The 24,084-nt window shown below is 41.8% G+C and overlaps 1 protein-coding gene across 1 annotated transcript in view; it reads left to right on the top strand.

Moving 5' to 3' along the window:
* LOC143415855 (NACHT, LRR and PYD domains-containing protein 12-like) overlaps window positions 1-24,084 on the top strand; it is a 40,499-nt gene that overhangs the window by 10,415 nt on the left and 6,000 nt on the right. The window contains exon 4 of the mRNA XM_076881270.1: window positions 17,571-17,744. Within this exon, the coding sequence (XP_076737385.1) occupies window positions 17,571-17,744 (174 nt within the window). The remainder of the gene's footprint in view (window positions 1-17,570; window positions 17,745-24,084) is intronic.

Consider the following 24,084-nt stretch of genomic DNA (forward strand, 5'->3'; position numbering starts at 1 on the left):
TATCTCTAAAAATTCATATTTTAATGATAAATTGTCAACACTTGAAGATTCCCCCATCTCTTCTGAACAAAACGGTGTAAGAATGACCGCTCTAGCCCCTATAGTTAGGAAATTATGGTCATTTGTTTGAGGGGAATCCTCACTATGTGAAATAAACTGAAAGAAGCAGGTCTATGTCTCTGTGCTGCGTGTGTAAAAAGATGCACCTGTTTTGGCGGGAAAATGTAAACAGCCTCTCTGATTGGTGGATTCAAATTCAGCAGCTCCCAGGGTGACCTAGAAACTTAGTCCTCTCTCCCTGTGTGTGTGTGTGTGTGTGTGTGTGTGTGTGTGTGTGTGTGTGTGTGTGTGTGTTTAGTGGGAGAGAGAGGACCCTGCCCTTATTTGGCAGCATGTCATTGTAGGATTTAAATTGAACATAGTTAGACTGGTTGACTGGATTAGAGCCTGTGTTTGTGTGTCCCTCTGTGCATTTGTGTTTCAATAAGTTATTACTATTCTGCTAAATCATAGTATTTCTGGTACTTTTCGGTACTTGTGCTAAATACAGTATTTCTGCTAAATCATACTATTTCTGCTTTTCAAAGGATTTATGCCTAATATAGTATTTCTGCTAAATTATAGTATTTCTGCTTTTTATAGGATTTGTGCCTAACATAGTATTTCTGCTAAATTATAGTATTTCTGCTTTTTATAGGATTTGTGCCTAACATAGTATTTCTGCTAAATTATAGTATTTCTGCTTTTTATACTATTTGTTCTAAATTATAGTATTTCTGCTTTTTATAGGATTTGTGCTTAATATAGTATTTCTGCTAAATTAGTTTTTCTTCTTTTTATAGTATTTGTGCTAAAACATAGTATTTCTACTAAATGTAGTATTTATGCTTAATAATAGTATTTCTATATATTTCTGCCAGGTCCCCAGGCAGCCAATCCTCTGTGAGGACTGAGACATTCAAATTTTCAAATCAGGGCCTGCACAGTTTCCCAGCCAATCAAATAAGTGTCCTGAGGCATTCAAATTTGCATATTGGGGCCTTCGTGGCTTCTAAGCCAGCCAATCATATCTGAGGGCTGAGGAATTCAAATCCACAAATCAGGGCCTGCACGGCTTCCCAGCCAGCCAATCACATATGTGGTCTCAGGCATTCAAATTTGCATATTGGGGAATTCGTGGCTTCTAAGTCAACAAGTCATCCATGTCATATATCTCTAAAAATTCATATTTTAATATTAAATTGTCAACACTTGAAGATTCCCCCATCTCTTCTGAACAAAACGGTGTAAGAATGACCGCTCTAGCCCCTACAGTTTGGAAATTATGGTCATTTGTTTGAGGGGAGTCCTCACTATGAGAAATAGGCTGCAATAATCCTGTGCCTCTCTGTGCTGCGTGTGTAAAAAGATGCACATGTTTTGGCGGGAAAAAGTACACAGGCTCTCTGATTGGTGGATTCAAATTCAGCAGCTCTCTCCCTCTGTGTGTGTGTGTGTGTGTGTGTGTGTGTGTGTGTGTGTGTGTGTGTGTGTGTGACAGAGAGAGAGAGAGAGAGAGAGAGAGAGAGAGAGAGAGAGAAAGCCTTTTAATGGGATGATCTCATTGTAAGATTCAAATTCAATATATTTAGACTGGTTGACTGAATTGGATCTTGTGTGTGTGTCTCTCTGTGCATGTGTGTTTCCTCATGTGTGCATATTTGTAATTGTGTGGCTGTCATAAATTTTTTTTGCAGATTTTTGTCATATAACTAGTATATTTGAGGGAACCTCAGCATGTTCAGCATTTTTTCAGCTGTCCATTTTGCTTTTCCAATTTTTCTGTTTAACTTATTACTATTGTGCTAAATCATACTATTTCTGCTATTTTATAAGATTTGTGCTTAATATACTATTTCTGCTTTTATAGGATTTGTGCTTAATATAGTATTTCTGCTTTTTATAAGATTTGTGCTTAATATAGTATTTCTGCTAAATGTAGTATTTATGCTTAATCATACTATTTCTGCTTTTCATAGGATTTGTGCTTAATATAGTATTTCTGCTAAATTTAGTATTTCTGATTAATTATAGTCTTTCTACTAAATCATAGTACAGTATTTCTGCTTTTTATGGGATTTGTGCTAAAACAAAGTATTTCTACTAAATGTAGTATTTATGCTTAATCATACCATTTCTGCTTTTTATAGGATTTGTGCTTAATATAGTATTTCTGCTAAATTATAGTATTTTTGCCAAATTATAATATTTGTGCTAAAACATAGTCTTAATTTAAAATTACAATATTCATAGTTCATCACAGTGTCTCTGGTAAATCACAATATTTCTGCTCTGTTGTACTATTTTTCTAAATCATAGTGTTTCTGTAATGTTTAAGTATTTTTGGCTAAATATATTCTTTCTGTTATCTTATACTATTTCTCCTAAATTCTTGTATGTTTGAGAAGTTATCATGTTTCTGGTAAGTTACAATATTTCTGCTAAATTCTGCTATGCTATTGTATTTCTGCCAAGTATTATGTTTCCTCTAAGATATTGCAGTTCTGCTAAGTTATTCCATTTTAGCAAACTTCTTTTGCTTCTGCAAAGTTTTTACAATTTCTGTAACTTTTCAGCTTTTTCAGCTACTTTTTGCATACAGCTTCAGCTTTAAGCATCCACACTGCATTTTCGCAGGAAATGCAAATTTTTCTAGTTGTGTGGATGCTTTAAGCATCCACACTATTGAGTTCCTGTTTCTCTTTATTCTTTATACTTTATTATTATTATTCCAGTTGCTTCCGTACACTTTTTGGCACTTAACTACTTCCACAATTTTCAGCCGATTTTCACCGTTCAAATTTTAAACTATTCTGCTATTTTTGCTCTTTCTTGCTATGATTTTTGCTATTTTTAACTATTATACTTTTTAAAATATTCCACTTTTTTCCTTTAATTTGTCCCATTGAAATGAATGGGAAACTTCTGCAATTCTGCTAAAATTTGCTTGTTTTTGAAACTTAACTACTTCCTCATATTTTCACCTAGAACAACCATTCAAACTTTAAAATGTTCATAAATTATTGGGCTATTCAGGTATGATTCAGCTTTTTGAAATCTTCTACTGTTTTACTTTTATGCCTCTTAAAGTTTTGAGTTGCAAAATTGTGATTTTTCACAAAATACATGCGTTGTTATGGTTGCTATGCTCTTGGCTTCCAGTGTGTCACTGAAGGTTTTGCAATTTTCACTTCATGTCCGAACAACTTCTTGCTACTTGCTCAATTTTCACTCAACTTCCACAAATTATACATCAAAACGTAGGTATTTTTGCTGGCTTTCAGAAAATGTCACTATCATTGTTGTGGGATTTATAGAATTTTTGCAAATCTCCTCAGACCAACACAAGGTCTCAAAACTCTCCATATAAAGTCAATGGAGAGCTTGTTCAAAATCATCGCTGGATTTCTGTAATGAGAGGCATATTCGAATCGTCATATCTCCTTAACGAAGCGACTTTAAGACATGAGGCTTGTCCCCGAATATCTTCAGACACCCCTGACGCTCACAATTCAAGAATTTCTTTCTCACCTATTACCGTTCTGAAATGAGTTGGACTTGTTTGAGGGTAGGAAATTCGTCCTTCGCTCAGATTTCTTCAGATTTAAAACTCTGGAAATGAACCACTTTTTTCTCTCGTCATAACTTTTTTTTGGATTTCCACAGAGACCTGAAAATTTCCATGACTGTTCACCAAAGCCTGCTGTCTCTTACGGTGAAAGAATGATATCGATACTCCAAATAGATTTCGAGTTACAAAGCGTTGTTTGAGGGCAAGTCAAGGCAGTTTTTGCTTCGCTCTACTCAGTTATGGTGCATTAGAAGTCAAATATCTTTAATAATTCATATTTTAATGATAAATTGTAAACACTGGAAGATTCCTCCATCTCTTCTGAACAAAACGGTGTAAGAATGACCGCTCTAGCCCCTACGGTTTGGAAATTATGGTCATTTGTTTGAGGGGAGTCCTCACTATGAGAAATAGGCTGCAATAATCCTGTGCCTCTCTGTGCTGCGTGTGTAAAAAGAGGCACATGTTTTGGCGGGAAAAAGTACACAGGCTCTCTGATTGGTGGATTCAAATTCAGCAGCTCCCAGGCTGACCTAGAAACTTACTTCTCTCTCCCTGTGCATTTTTTTGCTGATTTTTTCATTTAACAAGTATATTTGAGGGACCCTCAGCATGTTCAGCATTTTTTCAGCTGTCCATTTTGCTTTTCCAATTTTTCTGTTTAACTGATTACTATTGTGCTAAATCATACTATTTCTGCTATTTTATAAGATTTGTGCCTAATATAGTATTTCTGCTAAATTACAGTATTTCTGCTTTTTATACTATTTGTGCTAAAACATAGTATTTCTACTAAATGTAGTATTTATGCTTAATCATACTATTTCTGCTTTTTATGGGATTTGTGCCTAATATAGTATTTCTGCTTTTTATAGGATTTGTACCTAATATAGTATTTCTGCTTTTTATAGGATTTGTGCTTAATATAGTATTTCTGCTAAATTATAGTATTTCTGCTTTTTATAGTATTTGTGCTAAAACATAGTATTTCTACTAAATGTAGTATTTATGCTTAATCATAGTATTTCTATATATTTCTGCCAGGTCCCCAGGCAGCCAATCCTCTGTGAGGACTTAGACATTCAAATTTTCAAATCAGGGCCTGCACGGTTTCCCAGCCAATCATATATGTGTCCTGAGGCATTCAAATTTGCATATTGGGGCCTTCATGGCTTCTAAGCCAGCCAATCATATCTGAGGGCTGAGGAATTCAAATCCACAAATCAGGGCCTGCACAGCTTCCCAGCCAGCCAATCATGTATGTGGGCTCCAGGTATTCAAATTTGCATATTGGGGAATTCGTGGCTTCTAAGTCAACAAGTCATCCATGTCATATATCTCTAAAAATTCATATTTTAATGATAAATTGTCAACACTTGAAGATTCCCCCATCTCTTCTGAACAAAACGGTGTAAGAATGACCGTTCTAGCCCCTACGGTTAGGAAATTACGGTCATTTGTTTGAGGGGAGTCGTCACTATGAGAAATAGACTGCAAAAATCCTGTGTCTCTCTGTGCTGCTGCGTGTGTAAACAGATGCACCTGTTTTGGTGGGGAAAAGTGCACAGCCTCTCTGATTGGTGGATTCAAATTCACCAGCTCCCAGGCTGACCTAGAAACTTACTTCTCTCTCCCTGTGTGTGTGTGTGTGTGTGTGTGTGTGTGTGTGTGTGTGTGTGTGTGTGTGTGACAGAGAGAGAGAGAGAGAGAGAGAGAGAGAGAGAGAGAAAGCCTTTTAATGGGATGATCTCATTCTAAGATTTAAATTCAATATATTTAGACTGGTTGACTGAATTGGATCTTGTGTGTGGGACTCTCTGTGCATGTGTGTTTCCTCATGTGTACATATTTGTGATTGTGTGGTTGTAATAAATTTTTTTGCAGATTTTTGTCATTTAACAAGTATATTTGAGGGACCCTCAGCATGTTCAGCATTTTTTCAGCTGTCCATTTTGCTTTTCCAATTTTTCTGTTTAACTTATTACTATTGTGCTAAATCATACTATTTCTGCTATTTTATAAGATTTGTGCTTAATATACTATTTCTGCTTTTATAGGATTTGTGCTTAATATAGTATTTCTGCTAAATGTAGTATTTATGCTTAATCATACTATTTCTGCTTTTCATAGTATTTGTGCTTAATATAGTATTTCTGCTAAATTTAGTATTTCTGATTAATTATAGTTTTTCTACTAAATCATAGTACAGTATTTCTGCTTTTTATGGGATTTGTGCTAAAACAAAGTATTTCTACTAAATGTAGTATTTGTGCTTAATCATACCATTTCTGCTTTTTATAGGATTGGTGCTTAATATAGTATTTCTGCTAAATTATAGTATTTCTGCCAAATTATAATATTTGTGCTAAAACATAGTCTCAATTTAAAATTACAATATTCATAGTTCATCACAGTGTCTCTGGTAAATCACAATATTTCTGCTCTGTTGTACTATTTTTCTAAATCATAGTGTTTCTGTAATGTTTAAGTATTTTTGGCTAAATATATTCTTTCTGTTGTCTTATACTATTTCTCCTAAATTCTTGTATTTTTGAGAAGTTATCATGTTTCTGGTAAGTTACAATATTTCTGCTAAATTCTGCTATGCTATTGTATTTCTGCCAAGTATTATGTTTCCTCTAAGATATTGCAGTTCTGCTAAGTTATTCCATTTTAGCAAACTTCTTTTGCTTCTGCAAAGTTTTTACAATTTCTGCAACTTTTCAGCTTTTTCAGCTACTTTTTGCACACAGCTTCAGCTTTAAGCATCCACACTGCATTTTCGCAGGAAATGCAAATTTTTCTAGTTATTATTCTAGTTGCTTCCGTACACTTTTTGGCACTTAACTACTTCCACAATTTTCAGCCGATTTTCACCGTTCAAATTTTAAACTATTCTGCTTCTTCTGCTAATGTGCGCTATGACTTTTGGTATTTTTAACTATTATACTTTTTAAAATATTAAGCTTTTTTCCTTTAATTTGTCCCATTGAAATGAATGGGAAACTTCTGCAATTCTGCTAAAATTTGCTTGTTTTTGAAACTTAACTACTTCCTCATATTTTCACCTAGAACAACCATTCAAATTTTAAAATGTTCACAAATTATTGGGCTATTCAGGTATGATTCAGCTTTTTCAAATCTTCTACTGTTTTACTTTTATGCCTCTTAAAGTTTTGAGTTGCAAAATTGTGATTTTTCACAAAATACATGCGTTGTTATGGTTGCTATGCTCTTGGCTTCCAGTGTGTCACTGAAGGTTTTGCAGTCTTCTCTTCATGTCCGAACAACTGTTTGCTACTTGCTCAATTTTCACTCAACTTCCACAAATTATACATCAAAACGTAGGTATTTTTGCTGGCTTTCAGAAAATGTCACTATCATTGTTGTGGGATTTATAGAATTTTTGCAAATCTCCTCAGACCAACACAAGGTCTCAAAACTCTCCATATAAAGTCAATGGAGAGCTTGTTCAAAATCATCGCTGGACTTCTGTAATGAGAGGCATATTCGAATCGTCATATCTCCTTAACGAAGCGACTTTAAGACATGAGGCTTGTCCCCGAATATCTTCAGACACCCCTGACGCTCACAATTCAAGAATTTCTTTCTCACCTATTACCGTTCTGAAATGAGTTGGACTTGTTTGAGGGTAGGAAATTTGTCCTTCGCTCAGATTTCTTCAGATTTCAAACTGTGGAAATGAACCACTTTTTTCTCTCGTCATAACTTTTTTTTGGATTTCCACAGAGACCTGAAAATTTCCATGACTGTTCACCAAAGCCTGCTGTCTCTTACGGTGAAAGAATGATATCGATACTCCAAATAGATTTCGAGTTACAAAGCGTTGTTTGAGGGCAAGTCAAGGCAGTTTTTGCTTCGCTCTACTCAGTTATGGTGCATTAGAAGTCAAATATCTTTAATAATTCATATTTTAATGATAAATTGTAAACACTGGAAGATTCCCCCATCTCTTCTGAACAAAACGGTGTAAGAATGACCGCTCTAGCCCCTACGGTTTGGAAATTATGGTCATTTGTTTGAGGGGAGTCCTCACTATGAGAAATAGGCTGCAATAATCCTGTGCCTCTCTGTGCTGCGTGTGTAAAAAGATGCACCTGTTTTGGCGGGAAAAAGTACACAGGCTCTCTGATTGGTGGATTCAAATTCAGCAGCTCCCAGGCTGACCTAGAAACTTACTTCTCTCTCCCTGTGCATTTTTATGCTGATTTTTTCATTTAACAAGTATATTTGAGGGACCCTCAGCATGTTCAGCATTTTTTCAGCTGTCCATTTTGCTTTTCCAATTTTTCTGTTTAACTTATTACTATTGTGCTAAATCATACTGTTTCTGCTATTTCATAAGATTTGTGCTTAATATAGTATTTCTGCTTTTAATAGGATTTGTGCTTAATATAGTATTTCTGCTTTTTATAGAATTTGTGCTTAATATAGTATTTCTGCTTTTTATATGATTTGTGCTTAATATGGTATTTCTGCTAAATTATAGTATTTCTGCTTTTTATAGGATTTGTGCTAAAACATAGTATTTCTACTAAATGTAGTATTTATGCTTAATCATAGTATTTCTATATATTTCTGCCTGGTCCCCAGGCAGCCAATCCTCTGTGAGGACTTAGACATTCAAATTTTCAAATCAGGTCCTGCACGGTTTCCCAGCCAATCATATATGTGTCCTGAGGCATTCAAATTTGCATATTGGGGACTTCATGGCTTCTAAGCCAGCCAATCATATCTGAGGGCTGAGGAATTCAAATCCACAAATCAGGGCCTGCACAGCTTCCCAGCCAGCCAATCATGTATGTGGGCTCCAGGTATTCAAATTTGCATATTGGGGAATTCGTGGCTTCTAAGTCAACAAGTCATCCGTGTCATATATCTCTAAAAATTCATATTTTAATGATAAATTGTCAACACTTGAAGATTCCCCCATCTCTTCTGAACAAAACGGTGTAAGAATGACCGTTCTAGCTCCTACGGTTAGGAAATTATGGTCATTTGTTTGAGGGGAGTCGTCATTATGAGAAATAGACTGCAATGATCCTGTGTCTCTCTGTGCTGCGTGTGTAAAAAGGATGCACCTGTTTTGGAGGGAAAGAGTGCACAGGCTCTCTGATTGGTGGATTCAAATTCAGCAGCTCCCAGGCTGACCTAGAAACTCACTTTTCTCTCCCTGTGTGTGTGTGTGTGTGTGTGTGTGTGTGTGTGTGTGTGTGTGTGTGTGTGTGTGTGTGTGTGTGTGTGTGTGACAGAGAGAGAGAGAGAGAGAGAGAAAGGCTTTTAATGGGATGATCTCATTCTAAGATTCAAATTCAATATATTTAGACTGGTTGACTGAATTGGATCTTGTGTGTGTGTCTCTCTGTGCATGTGTGTTTTCTTATGTGTACATATTTGTGATTGTGTGGCTGTTATAGATTTTTTTGCTGATTTTTTTCATTTAACAAGTATAGTTGAGGGACCTTCAGCATGTTCATCATTTTTTCAGCTGTCCATTTTTGCTTTTCCAATTTTTCTGTTTAAGTTATTACTATTGTGCTAAATCATACTATTTCTGCTATTTTATAAGATTTGTGCCAAATACCGTATTTTTGCCAAATATAGTATTTCTGATTAATTATAGTTTTTTCTACCAAATCATAGTACAGTATTTCTGCTTTTCATAGGGTTTGTGCTTAATATAGTATTTCTGCTAAATTATAGTATTTCTGCTTTTTATAGTATTTGTGCTAAATTATAGTATTTCTGCCAAATTATAATATTTGTGCTAAAACATAGTCTTAATTTAAAATTACAATATTCATAGTTCATCACAGTGTCTCTGGTAAATCACAATATTTCTGCTCTGTTGTACTATTTTTCTAAATCATAGTGTTTCTGTAATGTTTAAGTATTTTTGGCTAAATATATTCTTTCTGTTATCTTATACTATTTCTCCTAAATTCTTGTATTTTTGAGAAGTTATCATGTTTCTGGTAAGTTACAATATTTCTGCTAAATTCTGCTATGCTATTTCTGCCAAGTATTATGTTTCCTCTAAGATATTGCAGTTCTGCTAAGTTATTCCATTTTAGCAAACTTCTTTTGCTTCTGCAAAGTTTTTACAATTTCTGCAACTTTTCAGCTTTTTCAGCTAGTTTTTGCATACAGCTTCAGCTTTAAGCATCCACACTGCATTTTCGCAGGAAATGCAAATTTTTCTAGTTATTATTATTATTCTAGTTGCTTCCGTACACTTTTTGGCACTTAACTACTTCCACAATTTTCAGCCGATTTTCACCGTTCAAATTTTAAACTATTCTGCTATTTCTGCTAATTTACGCTACGATTTTTGCTATTTTTCACTATTATACTTTTTAAAATATTCCACTTTTTTCCTTTAATTTGTCCCATTGAAATGAATGGGAAACTTCCAAAATTCTGCTAAATTTTGCTTGTTTTTGAAACTTAACTACTTGCTCATACTTTCACCTAGAACAACCATTCAAACTTTAAAATGTTCACAAATTATTGGGCTATTCATGTATGATTCAGCTTTTTCAAATCTTTTACCGTTTTACTTTTATGCCTCTTAAAGTTTTGAGTTGCAAAATTGTGATTTTTCACAAAATACATGTGTTGTTATGGTTGCTATGCTCTTGGCTTCCAGTGTGCCACTGAAGGTTTTGCAATTTTCACTTCATGTCCGAACAACTTCTTGCTACTTGCTCAATTTTCACTCAACTTCCACAAATTATACATCAAAACGTAGGTATTTTTGCTGGCTTTCAGAAAATGTCACCATCATTGTTGTGGGATTTATAGAATTTTGGCAAATCTCCTCAGACTAACACAAGGTCAGAAAACTCTCCATATAAAGTCAATGGAGAGTTTGTTCAAAATCACCGCTGCATTTCTGTAATGAGAGGCATATTCGAATCGTCATATCTCCTTAACGAAGCGACTTTAAGACATGAGGCTTGTCCCCGAATATCTTCAGACACTCCTGACGCTCACAATTCAAGAATTTCTTTCTCACCTATTACCGTTCTGAAATGAGTTGGACTTGTTTGAGGGTAGGAAATTTGTCCTTCGCTCAGATTTCTTCAGATTTCAAACTGTGGAAATGAACCACTTTTTTCTCTCGTCATAACTTTTTGTTGGATTTCCACAGAGACCTGAAAATTTCCATGACTGTTCACCAAAGCCTGCTGTCTCTTACGGTGAAAGAATGATATCGATACTCCAAATAGATTTCGAGTTACAAAGCGTTGTTTGAGGGCAAGTCAAGGCAGTTTTTGCTTTGCTCTACTCAGTTATGGTGCATTAGAAGTCAAATATCTTTAATAATTCATATTTTAATGATAAATTGTGAACACTGGAAGATTCCCCCATCTCTTCTGAACAAAACGGTGTAAGAATGACCGCTCTAGCCCCTACGGTTTGGAAATTATGGTCATTTGTTTGAGGGGAGTCCTCACTATGAGAAATAGGCTGCAATAATCCTGTGCCTCTCTGTGCTGCGTGTGTAAAAAGAGGCACATGTTTTGGCGGGAAAAAGTACACAGGCTCTCTGATTGGTGGATTCAAATTCAGCAGCTCCCAGGCTGACCTAGAAACTTACTTCTCTCTCCCTGTGCATTTTTTTGCTGATTTTTTTCATTTAACAAGTATATTTGAGGGACCCTCAGCATGTGCAGCATTTTTTCAGCTGTCTATTTTGCTTTTCCAATTTTTCTGTTTAACTTATTACTATTGTGCTAAATCATACTATTTCTGCTATTTTATAAGATTTGTGCCTAATATAGTATTTCTGCTAAATTACAGTATTTCTGCTTTTTATACTATTTGTGCTAAAACATAGTATTTCTACTAAATGTAGTATTTATGCTTAATCATACTAGTTCTGCTTTTTATGGGATTTGTGCCTAATATAGTATTTCTGCTTTTTATAGGATTTTTGCTCAAACATAGTATTTCTACTAAATGTAGTGTTTATGCTTAATCATCCTATTTCTGCTATTTCATAAGATTTGTGCTTAATATAGTATTTCTGCTTTTAATAGGATTTGTGCTTAATATAGTATTTCTGCTTTTTATAGAATTTGTGCTTAATATGGTATTTCTGCTAAATTATAGTATTTCTGCTTTTTATAGGATTTGTGCTAAAACATAGTATTTCTACTAAATGTAGTATTTATGCTTAATCATAGTATTTCTATATATTTCTGCCTGGTCCCCAGGCAGCCAATCCTCTGTTAGGACTTAGACATTCAAATTTTCAAATCAGGTCCTGCACGGCTTCCCAGCCAATCATATATGTGTCCTGAGGCATTCAAATTTGCATATTGGGGACTTCATGGCTTCTAAGCCAGCCAATCATATCTGAGGGCTGAGGAATTCAAATCCACAAATCAGGGCCTGCACAGCTTCCCAGCCAGCCAATCATGTATGTGGGCTCCAGGTATTCAAATTTGCATATTGGGGAATTCGTGGCTTCTAAGTCAACAAGTCATCCGTGTCATATATCTCTAAAAATTCATATTTTAATGATAAATTGTCAACACTTGAAGATTCCCCCATCTCTTCTGAACAAAACGGTGTAAGAATGACCGTTCTAGCTCCTACGGTTAGGAAATTATGGTCATTTGTTTGAGGGGAGTCGTCATTATGAGAAATAGACTGCAATGATCCTGTGTCTCTCTGTGCTGCGTGTGTAAAAAGGATGCACCTGTTTTGGAGGGAAAGAGTGCACAGGCTCTCTGATTGGTGGATTCAAATTCAGCAGCTCCCAGGCTGACCTAGAAACTCACTTTTCTCTCCCTGTGTGTGTGTGTGTGTGTGTGTGTGTGTGTGTGTGTGTGTGTGTGTGTGTGTGTGTGTGTGTGTGTGACAGAGAGAGAGAGAGAGAGAGAGAGAAAGGCTTTTAATGGGATGATCTCATTCTAAGATTCAAATTCAATATATTTAGACTGGTTGACTGAATTGGATCTTGTGTGTGTGTCTCTCTGTTCATGTGTGTTTTCTTATGTGTACATATTTGTGATTGTGTGGCTGTTATAGATTTTTTTGCTGATTTTTGTCATTTAACAAGTATAGTTGAGGGACCTTCAGCGTGTTCATCATTTTTTCAGCTGTCCATTTTTGCTTTTCCAATTTTTCTGTTTAAGTTATTACTATTGTGCTAAATCATACTATTTCTGCTATTTTATAAGATTTGTGCCAAATACCGTATTTCTGCCAAATATAGTATTTCTGATTAATTATAGTTTTTTCTACCAAATCATAGTACAGTATTTCTGCTTTTTATAGGGTTTGTGCTTAATATAGTATTTCTGCTAAATTATAGTATTTCTGCTTTTTATAGTATTTGTGCTAAATTATAGTATTTCTGCCAAATTATAATATTTGTGCTAAAACATAGTCTTAATTTAAAATTACAATATTCATAGTTCATCACAGTGTCTCTGGTAAATCACAATATTTCTGCTCTGTTGTACTATTTTTCTAAATCATAGTGTTTCTGTAATGTTTAAGTATTTTTGGCTAAATATATTCTTTCTGTTATCTTATACTATTTCTCCTAAATTCTTGTATTTTTGAGAAGTTATCATGTTTCTGGTAAGTTACAATATTTCTGCTAAATTCTGCTATGCTATTGTATTTCTGCCAAGTATTATGTTTCTTCTAAGATATTGCAGTTCTGCTAAGTTATTCCATTTTAGCAAACTTCTTTTGCTTCTGCAAAGTTTTTACAATTTCTGCAACTTTTCAGCTTTTTCAGCTACTTTTTGCATACAGCTTCAGCTTTAAGCATCCACACTGCATTTTCGCAGGAAATGCAAATTTTTCTAGTTTTATTTTATAATTCTTAAGTTACCGTTTATGCACCTTTTGGTTAATTCTTTGGGCTTGTGTTTTTTTTCTTCACATTTTATCACAAAAAAAAAAATATATATATATATATATATATATAACACACCTAGCACGCCCCTGCGGGCGGTTTATCCTTCAAGCTCGGGTCCTCTACCAGAGGCCTGGGAGCTTGAGGGTCCTGCGCAGTATCTTAGCTGTTCCCAGGACTGCGCTCTTCTGGACAGAGATCTCCGATGTTATTCACGGGATCTGCTGGAGCCACTCGCCTAGCTTAGGAGTCACCGCACCTAGTGCTCCGATTACCACGGGGACCACCGTTACCTTCACCCTCCACATCCTCTCGAGCTCTTCTCTGAGCCCTTGGTATTTCTCCAGCTTCTCGTGTTCCTTCTTCCTGATATTGCTGTCATTCGGAACCGCTACATCGATCACTACGGCCGTCTTCTTCTGTTTGTCTACCACCACTATGTCGGGTTGGTTAGCCACCACCATTTTGTCCGTCTGTATCTGGAAGTCCCACAGGATCTTAGCTCGGTCATTCTTCCAGGTTATACTCGGCACAGATGTTCCTGTACACTATGCAGGCCACCTGGTTATGGCGTTCCATGTATGCCCTGCCTGCTAGCATCTTGCACTCTGCTGTTATGTGCTGGATTGTCTCTGGGGCATCTTTACACAGCCTGCACCTGGGGTCTTGCCTGGTGTGATAGACCCCAGCCTCTATGGATCTTGTACTCAGAGCTTGTTCTTGTGCTGCCATGATTAGTGCCTCTGTGCTGTCTTTCAGTCCAGCTTTGTCCAGCCACTGGTAGGATTTCTGGATATCAGCCACCTCCTCTATCTGCCAGTGGTACATACCGTGCAGGGGCCTGTCCTTTCATGATGGTTCCTCATCTCCCTCCTCTTTCTTGGGTTTCTGCTGCCTGAGGTATTCACTGAGCACTCGGTCAGTTGGGGCCATCTTCCCAATGTATTCTTGGATGTTTGTTGTCTCATCCTGGACTGTGGTGCTGACACTCACCAGTCCCCGGCCCCCTTCCTTCCGCTTAGCGTACAGCCTCAGGGTGCTGGACTTGGGGTGAAACCCTCCATGCATGGTAAGGAGCTTTCTTGTCTTTATGTCAGTGGCTTCTATCTCCTCCTTTGGCCAGCCTATTACCCCAGCAGGGTACCTGATCACGGGCAGGGCGTACGTGTTGATGGCCCGGATCTTGTTCTTACCATTCAGCTGACTCCTCAGGACTTGCCTGACCCTCTGCAGGTACTTGGTGGTTGCAGCCTTTCTAGCGGCCTCTTCATGGTTCCCATTTGCCTGCGGGATCCCCAGGTACTTGTAACTGTCCTCTATGTCTGCAATGTTGCCTTCTGGTAGTTCAATCCCCTCAGTTCTGACTACCTTCCCTCTCTTTGTTACCATCCGACTACACTTCTCCAGTCCGAACGACATTCCAATGTCATTGCTGTATAGCCTGGTAGTGTGGATCAGTGAATCGATGTCTCGTTCACTCTTGGCATACAGCTTGATGTCATCCATGTACAGGAGGTGGCTGACAACTGCTCCGTTCCGTAGTCGGTATCCGTAGCCAGTCTTGTTAATGATCTCACTGAGGGGGTTCAGGCCTATGCAGAACAGCAGTGGGGACAGAGCATCTCCTTGGTAGATCCCGCACTTGATGGTGACTTGTGCTATGGGCTTGGAGTTGGCCTCTAGTGTTGTACGCCACATCCCCATTGAGTTCCTGATGAAGGCTTTGAGTCATAGGCCTTCTTGTAATCAATCCAGGCAGTGGAGGTCAGTCTGGTCTTGCAGTCTCGGCTGACTGTTCTGTCTACCAGTAGCTGGTGTTTTGCGCCTCTGGTATTTTTGCCAATTCCTTTCTGTGTCCCGCTCATGTATTGACCCATGTGCCTGTTCATCTTAGCAGATATGATGCCTGACAGGAGCTTCCATGTAGTACTCTGAGGCAGGTTATTGGTCGGTAGTTGGAGGGGACCGGTCCCTTCTTGATCCCTCCTTGGGGATCAGGACCGTCCGACCTTCGGTTAGCCATTCCGGGTGTCTCTCGTTAACTAGCAGCTGGTTCATTTGTGCTGCCAGACGCTCGTGGAGTGCAGTCAGCTTCTTTAGCCAGTAGGCGTGAACCATGTCGGGCCCTGGTGCTGTCCAACTCTTCATACTGGAGACCCTTTCTTCGACATCTGCCACTGTGATGGTTACTGGACCCTGTTCAGGGAGGTCGCTGTGGTCTGCCCTCAGATCCACTAGCCACTGAGCATTGCTGTTATGGGTTGCGTCCTTCTCCCATATGCTCTTCCAGTATTGCTCCGTCTCCAGCCTTGGTGGTGCTGTTCTCTTATTATTATTGTTCCCTTGCCACTGAGAGTGCACCTTTGCTGGTTCTGTGGAGAACAGCTGGTTTATTATCCTGCCTTCTATCTCTCTGGTGTACCTCCTCAAGCGACTGGCCAAGGCTGTGAGTCTTTGCTTGGCAGTTTCCAAGGCCTCAGGTATGGACAGCTTGCTGTATTTCTTATGCACCTTCTTTGTCGCACCTTTCTGCAACTCCGTTAGTTGGCTAACCTCCCTCCGTGCTACTTTGATCTTGCCCTCTAGCCTCCTTCTCCATGGAGGGTACTGCCCCTTGTGGCTGTTCAACTTGTAGCCAAGCATCTCACTGATCACTGCTGCCGTATTGTAGATCAGCTTGTTAGTGTCGGTAATCGTGGTTGTAGGTATTGTCCGTAGTGCTGCATTAACATCATCTAGCAGACCTTCTGAGGGTACTTCACGTAATCTTGGTAACCGGCTACGGGGGATCCAGGTTTCAAGCTTGGCCATGATCCTATTTTTCAGGTCAGTTCCTCTCGCACTCAACGATCCTTCTCCTATCGCACTTGGGGCTATGTACCCAATCTCGGGTGGGGGTGATGATATCTCCCCCCTGACCTGGCGTCCTGACTCCTCCTTGCCGTAGCATTTGTGTTCTACCTCGTCAATCTCTAGCTGTGAGAGCAGTCCCTTTTTTCGAATGTTGGAACACTGAGCTACTAGTTGTTTCACCGTCATTGTGGATGTTGGGTATCGAAGAATCCATAGGTCCGTCATCCTATTCATGTAGCCCCTTCCGCTGGGGTTACTTGCGTAGTAGCATTCCAACAACGCCCTGTTTTCGTCTCTTGCCCACCGATGCCTTCTTGTTCCAGTAGCCCACTTCTCGTCAGGGTGCCCTGGTTCCTCAACACCTGACGCAGACCATCATGCCAGCTCGGACGCGGGCGACGTCCGAGCCGGCATGCCTTCATATTTATCTGTCTCGCTCATGTCTGCGGTAGGCTTACTTAGCATAGGTGGTCTAGCCTTAGGACCCTTACTGGATACAGACGCCCCAGGCAGGAATCGAACTTGCGATATATATATATATATATATAAAAAGAGCAGAGGAGAGGCCCAGGCCGAAAGGCTAGAGGCCGAGGGCACTCCGCCCCCCAGAAAGGGCCCGACCGAGCCACAGGCGCCAGTCCCCAACAAGCAGTCACCCGCAGGGAGAGCCGTGAGGGGAGATGGCCCTCCATACCCATCCTAAGATGTCCCTAGAGAGGTGGTGTTCATGTCTATCTAATCACATGAGCCAAGGTGTGAAAACTGGTGTGAGTCATAATCAGCCAAGGTTTCAAGTTAAGTCATTGTGAACCCACCCCCACCCTGATGTTATTGTCATAAGCCACCACCTCTGTTCAAAGATGGTCCTTCACAGTAAACCTAGATAGCTTCTTTCACTCCTCTTTCAAACCATCTGTCTTCTCGAAGACAGAAAAATTCAAAATACTAAGTCAATATGAAGTAATTTCTTTTGTTTTGTTATTGTTTTTCTCTCTATGTATTATTGTGAGATCTACTGTACAATATAAAGCGCCTTGAGGTGACTGTTGTTGTGATTTGGAGCTATATAAATAAAATTGGATTGAATTGAATTGAACAATAATGCCTAGTGTTTTTTTATACTTTTTTTTTTTTCCCGCGTCTGCATATTGCATCCACTTCATAAAATGTTCACAAATGGATTGCTCTTTTGTGTGTCTGCAGGTTGTCAGGCTGTCTTATAACAGAGGAAGGCTGTATTTCACTGGCCTCAGCTCTGAGCTCCAACCCCTCCCATCTGAGAGAGCTGGACCTGAGCTACAATCATCCAGGAGACTCAGGAATGAAGTTGCTGTCGTCTGGACTGAAGGATCCAGGCTGGAGACTGGACACTCTGAGGTATGGAGACAATGTCTGATAGAGGAGGAAGAGCTAGAAACATTTCCTGTGTTCTTCACCCATTTCTGTTTGTTTCATGCAGATGAGACATAAACAATCGCATATGCAGGTGTAACAAATATGTCCACTCATCAAGGAATAATCGAAACATAATCAATAACAACAGAGGACAATTTACTTAGGGTTTGATGGCAATTTAACATCAGCGTCCAATACCTTAAAAAATTGATGTACTGGAGCAAACACGCCCTTAACACCTCCAGGACTTCCTAACATACCCTCTCACACATCAGCTTGATACTGGTACGTCAAAGGAAACTTAACCAACTCTTGGTGAATATGTTTACAGCCTGAACAACTTACAGTTCCCTTGGAATGCAATTTCAACAAAGAAAGGAAGAAGAGGAAAAGAAAAGAAAATATTTGCATCAATTTCCCACCTCTCTTAACTCAGAGATATGTGAATACGTTGCTTAATGAGTCTTTATTCAGCCCACAGGTTAAAAACTACAACTTCCTCAGTCCGTAATCAAAGAGTGTTTATTTTGCAATAACCAAAATGTCTTTGTATAATCTTTGTAATTGAGAAAACAAGTGCCAGCAAAATAAATAAAGTGACTGGAGCTGAAAGTAGACATGAGTGCGAGTACTTCAGTCCAAATACTCAAGGATCGGAAGAATAGGTCACAGCCACCAGTCTCTCAATGACACCAGCAAGATGGCAAGACAGCGCGGCCTCTCCTTCAACAGGAAGAAAAAAAAGGAAGAAAAAAACAGTCTCCTCCACCCCTAGCAGGAAAATGAACAATCAGTCTTTTAAGGCTACTGTGGGTGTAGATATTTACCACTAGCTCACGCAGCTTGCTCTCTGACACAGATACATCCTATGTGAGCTCAGTGCAGTGTGCTAGTTCAAATACACAACATCAATGAGAAGTTATGGCACACTAAACACACATCACTCACTGCGCTACATCCCTTTTTAAAGCACATTTTTCATCCTCTTAACTTACATCTTAAAATATCTTAATATATCCAGACCAGTTGTTACGACCTGGCTCAAAGGCCGCAACTAAGGAGACAAACACAAACTAGGCCACTCTGAGGGGAGTCAGTTAAAAAAAATGGGTTTTTACAAACTTTATACAGAAAACCGACAGGGCTGTGTTCAACACGCCACTGGGCAATCACAAGGCAGCCAATAGCCTATGTGGGTTGACACAGTGCAATCTGCATGCACAGGGGCTGGCACGAGTCTCCCGCTAGCCAATCATTAGAGAGTCCTGGCACTTTTGGACTTGCTTGAAGGAAAAAGGGTGGACTCACTCTATCTGATCATCGATTCAATTTATATAGTGCCAAATCACAACAACAGTCACCACAAGGCGCTTTATATTGTACAGTAGATCCTACAATAATACATTCAGAGAAAAACCCAACAATGATATGAGAAAGCACTTTGGCGACAGTGGGAAGAAAAAACTCCCTTTTAACATGAAGAAACCTCCGGCAAAACCAGGCTCAGGGAGGGGCGGCCATCTTCAGTGAACGGTTGGAGTGAGACAAGAAAAAACTGGATAAAGACATGCTGCGGAAGAGAGACAGAGGTTAATAACAGATATGATTCAATGCAGAGAGGTCTATTAACACATAGTGAGTGAGAAAGGTGACTGGAAAGGAAAAACTCAATGCATCATGGGAATCCCCCGGCAGCCTACGTCTATTGCAGCATAACTAAGGGAGGATCCAGGGTCACCTGGTCCAGCTCTAACTATATGCTTTAGCAAAAAGGAAAGTTTGAAGCCTAATCTTGAAAGTAGAGATAGTGTCTGTCTCCTGAATCCAAACTGGAAGCTGGTTCCACAGAAGAGGGGCCTGAAAACTGAAGGCTCTCCCTCCCATTCTACTTTTAAATACTCTAGGAACAACAAGTAGGCCTGCAGAGCGAGAGCGAAGTGCTCTAATAGGGTGATATGGGTACTACAAGGTCATTAAGATAAGATGGGGCCTGATTATTTAAGACCTTGTATGTAAGGAGCAGGATTTTGAATTCAATTCTGTATTTAACAGGGAGCTGATGAAGAGAAGCCAACAGCTAGTCCCTGTCAGTACTCATTTTTCAGAATTTTGGATTAATTGACAGCTTTTCAGGGAGTTTTTAGGACTTCCTGATAATTATTAATTACAGTAGTCCAGCCTGGAAGTAATAAGTGCATGACCTGCAGCCTCCTTGAATCGCTACCTTATCATGGTGGAGGGGTTTGTGTGTCCCAGGGATCCCAGGGGCTATGTTGTCTGGGGGCTTTTGCCCCCTGGTAGGGTCTCCCATGGCAAATTGGTCCTGGGTGAGGGACCAGACAAAGAGCGATTCAGAAGACCCTATGAAAAAGACATCGAGGGAACAGTTTACCCTGCCCGGGATAGGGTTACCGGGGCCTCGCCCTGGAGCCAGGCCCGGGGAGGGTGCCCGAGGGCGAGCGTCTGGTGGCCGGGCCTTAGTCCATGGGGCCCGGCCGGGCACAGCCCGAAGAGGAGACATGGGCCCATCCTCCCGCAGGCCCACCACCCGCAGGAGGCGCCATAGGGGTCGGGTGCATTGTGTGTCGGGTGGCGGCCAGGAGCGGAGGCCCTGGCGGACTGACCCCCGGCTGCCAAGACTGGCAATAGGGACATGGAATGTCACCTCTCTGGTGGGGAAGGAGCCTGAGTTAGTGCGTGAGGCTGAGAGGTACCGGCTAGATATAGTCGGGCTCACCTCTACGCATGGCTTGGGCTCTGGAACCAGTCTCCTGGAGAGGGGCTGGACTCTGTCTCAGTCTGGAGTTGCCCCTGGTGAGAGGCGGCGTGCTGGGGTGGGTATTCTAATATCCCCTCGGCTTGCTGCCGGTTCGTTGGGGTTTTTCCCGGTGGACGAGAGGGTTTGTTCCCTGCGCCTTAGGGTTGGGGAACGGGTCCTGACTGTCATCTGTGCTTATGCGCCGAGTGGCAGTTCAGAGTACCCAGCCTTCTTAGAGTCCCTGGGGGGGGGGTGCTGGAAGGTGCTCCACCTGGAGACTCTGTTGTCCTGCTGGGAGACTTCAATGCTCACGTGGGTAACGACAGCGAGACCTGGAGGGGCGTGATTGGGAGGAACGGCCTCCCTGATCTGAACCCGAGCGGTGCTTTGTTATTGGACTTCTGTGCTAATCACAGTTTGGCCATAACGAACACCCTGTTCGAACACAAGAGTGTCCATAAGTGCACGTGGCACCAGGATGCTCTAGGCCGTAGGTCGATGATCGATTTTGTAATCGTATCACCAGACCTGCGACCATATGTTCTGGACACTCGGGTAAAGAGAGGGGCTGAGCTGTCAACTGATCACCACCTGGTGGTGAGTTGGATCAGGTGGCGGGGGAGGACACTGGACAGACCTGGTGCACCTAAACGCGTAGTGAGGGTGTGCTGGGAACGTCTAGCAGAGGCCCCAGTCCGCGAGATCTTCAACGCACACCTCCGGCAGAGCTTCGACAGCATTCCGAGGGAGACTGGGGACATCGAGTCCGAATGGACCATGTTCAGCGTCTCCATTGCCGAAGCTGCTGCATTGAGCTGCGGCCGCAGGGTGGTTGGTGCCTGCCGTGGTGGTAATCCCCGAACCAAATGGTGGTCACCAGAGGTGAAGGGAGCCACCAGGCTGAAGAAGGAGTCCTATCAGGCTTGGTTAGCCTGTGGGACTCCGGAGGCAGCCAACAGGTATCGACAGGCCAAGCGGAATGCGGCTCGGGCAGTGGCTGAAGAAAAAACTCGGGTGTGGGAGGAGTTCGGAGAGGCCATGGAAAAAGACTTTCGGACTGCCTCGAAGAGATTCTGGCAAACCGTCAGGCGTCTCAGGAGGGGAAAGCGGTGCTCTACCTGCACTGTGTATAGTGCTGGCGGAGCGCTGTTGACGTCGACTGAGAAAATTGTCAGGCGGTGGAAGGAATACTTCGAGGACCTCCTTAATCCCACTGACACGTCTTCCGAGGAGGAAGCAGAGTCTGGGGATGAGGGGAATGACCCGCCAATTTCCGGGGGCGAGGTCACTGAGGCAGTTAAACAACTCCTTGGTGGCAGAGCCCCTGGTGTTGATGAGGTCCGCCCCGAGTTCCTGAAGGCTCTGGACGTTGTAGGGCTGTCCTGGTTGACACGCCTTTGCAATGTTGCGTGGAGATCAGGGGCAGTACCTGTGGAATGGCAGACCGGGGTGGTGGTCCCCATCTTTAAGAAGGGGGACCGGAGGGTGTGTTCCAACTACAGGGGGATCACACTCCTCAGCCTCCCTGGGAAAGTCTATGCCAGGGTGCTGGAAAGGAGAGTTCGTCCGCTAGTCGAACCTCGGATACAGGAGGAACAATGCGGTTTTCGTCCTGGTCGTGGAACACTGGACCAGCTCTTTATCCTCTCGAGGATACTTGAGGGTGCATGGGAGTTTGCCCAACCAGTCTACATGTGTTTTGTGGACTTGGAGAAGGCATTCGACTGTGTCCCTCGGGGTGTCCTGTGGGAGGTGCTGCGGGAGTATGGGGTGTCTGGCCCATTGCTACGGGCCATTCGATCCCTATACAACCGTTGCAAGAGCTTGGTTCGCATTGCCGGCAATAAGTCGGACTCGTTCCCGGTGGGTGATGGGCTCCGCCAGGGCTGCCCTTTGTCTCCGGTTCTGTTCATAATTTTTATGGACAGGATTTCTAGGCGCAGCCAAGTGGCGGAGGGCTTTCGCTTTGGTGGCCTCAGAATCTCATCTCTGATTTTTGCGGATGATGTGGTTCTGTTGGCTTCATCGGGTGAGGGCCTCCAGCTCGCACCGGAGCGGTTCGCAGCCGAGTGTGAAGCAGCGGGAATGAGGATCAGCACCTCCAAATCTGAGGCCATGGTTCTCAGCCGGAAAAGGGTGGAGTGCCCACTCCGGGTCGGGGATGAGTTCCTGCCCCAAGTGGAGGAGTTCAAGTATCTCGGGGTCTTGTTCGCGAGTGATGGGAGAAGGGAGCCGGAGATCGACAGATGGATTGGGGCTGCAGCTGCAGTAATGCGGACGCTGCACCGGTCCGTCGTGGTGAAGAGGGAGCTGAGTGTAAAAGCAAAGCTCTCAATTTACCGGTCGATCTACGTCCCTACCCTCACCTATGGCCACGAGCTATGGGTAGTGACCGAAAGAACGAGATCGCGGATACAAGCGGCAGAAATGAGCTTCCTCCGAAGGGTGGCTGGCCTCTCCCTTAGAGATAGGGTGAGAAGTTCGGCCATCCGGGAGGGGCTCAGAGTAGAGCCGCTGCTGCTCCACATCGAAAGGAGTCAGCTGAGGTGGTTCGGGCATCTGACAAGGATGCCCCCTGGGCGCCTCCTGGGTGAGGTGTTCGAGGCATGTCCCACCGGGAGGAGGCCCCGGGGCAGACCCAGGACACGCTGGAGAGATTATATCTCTCGGCTGGCCTGGGAACGCCTTGGTATTCCCCCGGATAAGCTGGAGGAGGTGGCTGGGGAGGGGGAGGTCTGGGCCTCTTTGCTTAGGCTGCTGCCCCCGCGACCCGGCCTCGGATAAAGCGGATGAAAATGGATGGATGGATGGACCTGCAGCCTAGAGCATCTTGCTGCTACATGCACTTATGGACACTCTTATGTTCGAACATGGTTTTCATGTTCAAACTGTGTTTTGGCCATATGCCACTCTGAGACGGAATATTGTTGCGCATACGGAAGAAAGCAGTACTATATTTTTGTATAATATGTGCATTGAAGGACTTGTCTTGGTCAAAATGACTCCATGGTTCCTCAGTGTTACTGGAGGCCAAGGTAATGCCATCCAGAGTATCAATCTAGTTAGATACCATACTTCTAAGATTTTCAGGGTCAAGTACAATAACCTTAGTTTTATTCTTTACTAAGAAGCAAAAAGTTAGAGGCAATCTAGGTCTTTATGTCTTTAAGACATTCCTGCAATTTAACTCATTGGTGTGTGTTATCTGGCTTCATGGACAGATAGAGCTGGGTGTCATCTGCATAGCAGTGAAAATGTATGCTATGTCTTCTAATGATACTGCCTAAGGGAAGCATGTATAATGTAATGGCGGCGCGCACAGACGCAGCGGCCCGGAGCTCCTACACTTTTGCACTTTTGGTGGTACTGTGTATTATTTCACACAGTCTGGGGTTACTTCAATACAACAGAGATGATCTACTACAACTAAGCCGTGGAGATCTTCAACTAACATCCGAGTATCTCATCCCCCCGGAGATCGTTAAGCAACCCCCGGGGCTACCCGCAACAGCAAGCCGCAGGAGGAGACGTTGCGAGCGGAGGCAGAAGAGAGGCAAGCGGGGA

Source organism: Maylandia zebra, unplaced genomic scaffold (genome assembly GCF_041146795.1).
Source record: "Maylandia zebra isolate NMK-2024a unplaced genomic scaffold, Mzebra_GT3a scaffold11, whole genome shotgun sequence".
Taxonomy (NCBI): domain Eukaryota; kingdom Metazoa; phylum Chordata; class Actinopteri; order Cichliformes; family Cichlidae; genus Maylandia; species Maylandia zebra.